Source organism: Morone saxatilis, unplaced genomic scaffold, assembly GCF_004916995.1.
Source record: "Morone saxatilis isolate NCDOM2014 unplaced genomic scaffold, NCSU_SB_2.0 Contig1, whole genome shotgun sequence".
Classification (NCBI taxonomy): domain Eukaryota; kingdom Metazoa; phylum Chordata; class Actinopteri; family Moronidae; genus Morone; species Morone saxatilis.
This window is the reverse complement of record NW_023339651.1, coordinates 15,746,826-15,754,100: the sequence shown is the minus strand read 5'-3', so window position 1 is coordinate 15,754,100 and position 7,275 is coordinate 15,746,826. Positions and strand designations below refer to the sequence as shown.

Here is a 7,275-nt window from a genome sequence, read left to right as displayed (position 1 = left end):
TTTATTCCGTTGTGGTAGTTGTACTTGCTTTAAGTAAAGAATCTGCATACTTCTCCCCACCCCTGACAACCACTCTCTCCACAACCACAGCAAATTTGGCTTAAAACATTATCTTTGAAAAGCCAGTTTTCGAATGCTTAGGACACACAATGTCACCACAGATATTTGTTGTTATTTATGTTAAAGGTTCCAGCTTTAAAACCTCATTGAAACTTTGTGTATGACCTTGAATAGCTTTCACCAGTTCACATTGCTTCCCCTCTCTCAGTGATGGAGTGGGTAGATTTACAGTATAGGTTTAATATATTGTGATGGAAAGCTATTCTGTTGTTAACTTGAATCAAATCTCGTAAGCAGTTCACCTAAAAGGTTGCATATCTCTCGTTGGCTGTGCGCTCCGAGGCGTCACCATCTCACATCCAGCAGCAGAGCCTCATGCATGCGTCCTCCCCCGGTCTCCTCCCATTGTAGAAACAGCTGTAGACCGTGAACCGTGGAGTGCGGGTCTGACACGGATTACCTGGATACCGGATTGAAGTCTGGGTGGGCATCAACCAGCGACGAACAGAAAGCCAACGCTTTTGAGCAAAGTTTCTCCACATTTATTTTTAATGAAATCATCACCAAGAACTTCAACCATGGCATGGATTTTTCACACTCTGCATTTATTACTGATTCTGGAGTCGAGCTGGAGCAAACTCCTCTCTGAGGATCTCGGTGAAGCCGTGCGTCAAGGTGCCGATGTCCCGCCGGCTGTGGAGGAGCGCGTCTTTGCGCACGAAAGCGCAAACCGGGACATGGTCTCCATCAACATGTTCAAAGTGTACGAGAAGTACAGTAAAGAGCCGCAGAGCCAGAGGGACGGAAACACCGTGAGAAGTTTTAAAGCTGTCCCGAGTGAGTGAACAACGTTACTGTACAGGAGAGAACGGTTGATCCGGTCAGAAAGAAATAATACTTACTGCTGGTGCTGAGTGGAAGCTTTCATAATATCTCTAGACACTGTTTACACATACATCTGCTTTATTAAGAATCCCTCAGTTATCTTCATGTTACTGGTATTTCTATTAACTAATGAACATTGAGTGAGCATTTTGTTAATAAGTCTAAATGATATTTTTAAAAAAAAGGTTTTTATAAAGGAGGTGATTTTGTATTTTTTGAAGCATGCTTTTGTGTCAGTAATAACTGAACTCATTTCAATATATCACAGCTTCTTGAAAACGGACAAAATGTTTCTTTTCTAAAGCAAATGAAAAAGAGTAAAAGTGAATCAGCACAAAAGCCTATTCTTATTTACCCTATTCATTTTAAACACAACTTATAACTGTTTTATGTAACTTATCCTCCATTGAAACTCAAGATTTATGTCATCTAACATGCTCTTAATATCATTTTTGTTTCTCCACTTTATTTTACTTATTGTTGCTCATTTCATTACAGACTAAATCTATTACACACACAGAGAATGGCAAAAAGTTCACATTAAACTAAAACAATGCCCTGAAAAGATTTCTGAGTGACATCCTAAACACAGGTGTTTTATCAGTCACACAGCAGCTCTCGCGCCCCTTTGGGCTAAACATCTTCACCTCTATGCTCCGTTGGTGCGATGATTTAGTTGAACTGGGGGACTTAAATTCTCAAGCACTGTTAGTTGCCCGGTAGCTGAAACAGCCGAGGTGTTAGACAAGAGCCTATTATCACACTCAGACACCGGCTGCACGGCGAAAAGCCTCAGAGGAGCTCTTTCTGCTATAAGCATTTCCACATGCCTGCGACAGACCTACTGGACTAATCCAGTGTTTGTCTCTCAGGCTGTGGTGGAAGTGTGGGAGACAAGGTTGAACTTCAAGAGTATAGCGATATAGGATGAGGGTGCTGGTCATGCGTGAGGCAGATACTTAACTTGCTTAATATATTCCATGCTGCTGCTTGTGTCAGTCAGATGTGTTGAGCAACATTTTGCACAAGATCTACTGGATGCTGTTATTTATGTCATTCAAATATGCCAGAATAGGATGATTTAGGAGGAAAAGGGAGAGAGGGGAAAAAGTTCAAGACAGCAACTTGATCGCTTTCGACAAAACATCTGTTTGGTTGAACCAGCAAGCACATCACTGTTTATAAATCCTCCCCTTTTTTAAAGCCAATAGATAAATTAGAAAAAGCATGGAAGACAGGATTAAACAAGGTTTATCTCTGAAGTTTCTGAACTTGAACCGGTTTTTCTAGTCCATCATCTCATTCTTCTTCTAATTTCTAATTCCCCAGGAGTCCTGCACGGCAAAGACGTCTTCCAGTTCAACCTGTCCTCCATCCAAGAATCAGAGCTCATCCTCTTCGCCTCTTTTCATTTCCTCTACAAGCGGCCCCGCCACAACCAGCGACCGTGGCGTTTCCGAAGGCCTCGCCACCCATCCAGTGGCTTCCAGCATCCCTATCCTCCCTCCCCGCAGCTCCTCTTCCATGGATCGCCCCCAAACTCAGCTTTTGCAACACCACTGGGAAACATAACTCTGGCTTCTTTCAAGAAAGGCTCTTGGCAAACAAGGGATGTTACGGCGGTGGTGAAGCACGCCAGGGATGTCAAAGAGCTTGTGGTCACAGTGGAGTTTGATATGGGGTTCGGGGCGGCTCGGGTGCAGCAGAGGAGTCCTCATGGCCAAGAACGCCTCTCTCCAGCCAACCTGCCGTATATCTTGATATACGCAGATGATCGAGCTATAGATGAGCCGAACAGCGTGGCCATGTCACTCCAGCGATACGGGTCCTTCCCTATAGGGGAGGATGCATCCCCCTCAGCTGCAGCCTCAGCCTCGAGGATTCGGAGGGAGCTTCCTCTCCAGATCCAAACCAATGACATTCCCGAGGTCCATTACAACGCCTTGAAGAACCACGAACTGTGGCAGAACACGTATTTCCCTGCAAAAGCCAAAGCAGCAGTGAAACCAGGAAGGAAGCAGGGTCAGGAGAGCAACGAGGGCCTGAGTAAGCCCCAGGTGCTGAGCTTTGATGAGAGGACAATGAAAAAGGCCAGGAGGAGACAGTGGACCGAGCCCAGGGTTTGCTCCAGGCGCTACCTCCGGGTGGACTTTGCTGACATCGGTTGGAGCGAGTGGGTTTTGGCACCAAAGTCGTTTGATGCCTACTACTGCGCCGGGACCTGTGGATTCCCCATCCCTAAAGTGAGTCAGAGATACCTTTAAGCTGATCACACACACAGACCCTGCTCCTGCAGCACGGATGTCATTCAGTGTCCCACATCACGAGCTATATGAACTGAAACTGCTGAAGATACAGTTGCATTTTGCACAGATTCAATCACACACGCGCAGACTGAAAACGTATGAACATGAAAAGTGTTCTTATAGGAAAAGGCAAATGTGATGAAAATTGGAATTTTAAAAGAAGTAGTCACTTTGCAATTTTTTTCAGGCATCAGTTGGCATCTTTTTTGGAAATTGGCTTTATTTTCACGGTGATAACATTAAATTGTATTAGCACTAATCCATTTTACTTATTTCCTTAGGTGGTGCGTCCTTCCAATCACGCCACAATCCAGAGCATCGTCAGAGCTGTGGGAATCGTCCCTGGTGTCCCTGAACCGTGCTGCGTTCCAGAGAAGATGAGTCCCCTCAGCGTTCTTTTCCTCGACCCACACAGGAATATAGTGCTAAAGGTTTACCCCGGCATGTCCGTGGATACCTGCGCCTGTCGATAGGGCCGGAGCCACCGGATCAATCAAGGTGCGATCACTCAAGATGAAAGATTGCGAGGAGGACGTAAGTGTAGACTCAGCATATATCAGAAGAGCATTTCCACATCGAAGAGGACAGTAGTGATGAGGACAGCCAAGGATGAACTGATAGGGCTCTAGTTTTTGAGTCTCAATTGAGAACTCTCTTCTGAATCTCGGACTGGTGACGTTAGGACGTTGACTCAACTTTGTCCTGCTTATCTAACAATTTTCATATATGTGTTTTTCTCCACACTGCATTTATTTTTCATCCAAAAGCAGTTTTGAGAAGTGCACTTAATACAAACCTGTGTATGTAATGATCCTAAATTGTATGTATTGACTAACTGGATGTTGAAGTTAAGTACAAAGCTCATGCAGGAGGACCTTCATCTCTGTTGACCCTTATAAGCTTTTTCAGTCCTTTTTCAGTCCTTTTTCAGCACATTTTCACTTTTATAAAGTGATTTTGCCTGTTTAGTATTAAGCAAGATAAGACATGACTTCCTCTGGACTCAGACCTGGTTGTGGAATTGGTTCCAACTTCACTAAGCTCAACGTCTGGGTTTCTGAAACCTTCAGAGATCAGTATCCTCTACTGCCTGTCTGTAGGAACTAAATTTTGGACGAACTGATGAACTGCACACTGACTCACAGACTCAGGAGGGTCTGAGGGACACAGAGGCTGCATGGCAGCACATTTGAATCCTACCAACTTAATTCACCTATATCATGTAAATACTGTAGTTACTAATGCAAACTAAATACTAAAGTACTTATTCTTAAGTGATGTGTCACACGGGGCGGCACATGTAGTCATTGAACACCTCCCATATATTAGCAAGAGATGTTATTCATGCATGAGAGGTTATATCTTGTTTGAACTATACTTCTTTGAACTATATTTCAATAGACATTTGTTTATATTTTGTATATAATGACACACATTAAGAGTGAATGTACTACAAGCATTGTGTGTCATGTTTCTGCTACAGGAAAAATAGTGCATTGCTGCCACCTGCTGTGCATTTCAGGAACGTTTAACGGACTAAAACATTTTGAAGGAGAAGGTTCTAGTGCTTTCTGTGGCTATTCAGTATTTCCCTTTAATACATAAATACTGTTTATCAAAAATGACATGTACAGTTTGTAATAATAGTATATTTGCGTAGTAAGTAAGAAGGATAAATGTATCCAACTGTATAAGTGTAGGCTATGGCTAAAAGTGTATTTGAATAGTTATGTGATGTGTGCTTTTACAAATCATAGACATACTGTACGCCTGGTAAGGAAATAAACTGAATTGTACATATAGTCAAAGATACTTGCTGACTTGCTTAGGTTTTATAAAAGGTATATACAGCATATACAGTACCTGGACATATACCTTACCATAACTTACTGTATGTCAATACGTACATATACATTACATAGATTAGAGCCAAAGGGGCATAAATGACATTTGACCAACTTTACTACTTTGTCTGGACTTTCAATCTTTAATATTAAAACGTCATAAATGTGTGGATGACAATATACTTAATATACAATATTTTGACTTTTAATGAACAAAAAACATGGTTTAGAATACACATGTGCTCTTTTGCCAGTAGAAAGAGCATCAAGAGCTTTCATTTGATAACTCGCCCAAAATGTCAGTTGTCCCTCTGGTTCTCACCCCTTGAATTTAATTTAAAGTTAAGCTGTTATCTTGGTTTACTTATGTATAATGTCAATCTTGAATATAACAGGTCAAATGTGTTGAGTATCATGATAATGTTTCTTTCCTCTCTGATCAAAGCTACAATTAAGAAGTCTGGAAAACTTGTAGTGAGATTTGATTAAATTTCATAAAAGTTCATTTCTGTGTAGTCCTTCACAGCAGCAGTAATGTGATTTTTTACCTGCATTGAATGGGTGGTAGTGAGTCCCCTTAAAGATGCACTAATCAATATTTTTATCAACAAATTGATCAGATGTGAAGAGTGAAATTAATCCTAATAACAAACCCACAGATAATTGTCATTGGTTTTTATCATTGGTTTTATGTCCAACTTAACTTTTCTGTTTTAGTTAACTTTCACTGCTATCATCAGTGTCTTCTCGAAGCAGATCTCTTCAATAAATAAACCCTGATAAACGCCATTTTACACCAGAACCAATCCAAGAAAAAAAAGTTCACAACTAGCTGGTGAACATAGAGAGGCACTTAGCAGCTTAAAAGCCACATATTTTCCTCAGAAGTTGAATGAATGCTAATGTTGCTCCATGTCTGCTTGATGATTTAATAGGCAACTGTGTACAACCAGTCAATGTTGAGTTTGTTCCTCTGTCCCCAAGAAGGCAGCATTTTTTACCCTGCTTTAAAGAGCTGCTAATAATAAAACAGTTAATTGGAGAGTTTAAATGTTACATAATGGTCTAAGTTTTGACCATTTTGACCCTTGGATACTTTCGCAATTCTTAACTTGAAAACATAAAAGCTTGCGTTGATTATTGGAATTACACATTGCATTCCTTCGTATATTATTTATGTCAAGCATAAAAAAAAGGCTATTGGTCAAACTCTAATATAATTTGACAGGTTTTTACTGCATATTTTTCGACCCAGTAATATGACCACAGATCTTTCTCAGTCCAGTTTTCCCTGCTGTGTTTGTTTCTCTCCTGCGTGCCTACATTATTTGCTGTATCCATGCCAGTAGATTTTGTCGTCGCCTTTCATCCCTGATTGACTCCATAGAGAGAAATTCTTAAAAGCCTGAAAGGGCCACAATAAAAGCATTTTTATGAAACCCGGCATGAACCAAGTACTGAGTGACTGCATGGTTGAAAGACAGAAATTCCAAGATAGTCCGGACTCAGGCCAACGTCCCCAGACACACTGGCTTGTGGTTGGGGCTCAAACCCCCCACAGGAACAAGGGGCAAATCCCATCATTCATCTAGCACATGCAGGATGTAGTGGTGAAAGCCACCACCATCATGTCCTTTGTTCCATTCGCCAGTGGTGTGAAATAAGCTCTCATGCCTATCAGATTTTATAGATTTCCCCTATATATGTTTATGAACATTTTACCTTGCATTGCTCCTAACATTCTACGTCTGTTTGTTCTTTAAAAAGTGCAAAGGAAGTGAAGTTCTATGTGTCATGTTTTCTTGGAATAAAGAATTAGGGAGTTAGTGATAGCAGCCATGGATGAACAAGAACACTAAAAGTGATCCCCCTAGATAAACTTCTACAGAAAATCAAAGTAAAAAAACATTCGAGAGTCACTCACAGTGCTTAACCGACAGGGTGGTCTCTGGGAAGTGCAGTACAGAAAAAAATACAGAACTTTACACAATCGTGATGTGTTTCCCATCAGAAGTATATCTTTGTTCCCTTTTTATTTTGAAAAATACCTACAGTATGTGGGAACACAGCAAATTCTTTCAACTGTCATATCATTTAATAATGAATAGTTTTCAATAATTATTGAAAAGGAGAGGGAAGACGACTCTAGTGAGCGCAAACAGCTGCATTCAGAGTCTATT

At 41.1% G+C, this 7,275-nt stretch overlaps 1 protein-coding gene across 1 annotated transcript; it reads left to right on the top strand.

Annotated features, from left to right (window-relative positions):
- Positions 1-484: 484 nt before the first annotated feature.
- gdf10b (growth differentiation factor 10b) lies at positions 485-5,620 on the top strand. Its single transcript, XM_035659207.1, has 3 exons — positions 485-897; positions 2,275-3,188; positions 3,533-5,620. Exons 1-3 carry the CDS (start codon positions 612-614, stop codon positions 3,722-3,724), a joined length of 1,392 nt encoding a protein of 463 aa, XP_035515100.1. The 5' UTR covers positions 485-611; the 3' UTR covers positions 3,725-5,620.
- The last annotated feature ends 1,655 nt before the right edge of the window (positions 5,621-7,275 follow it).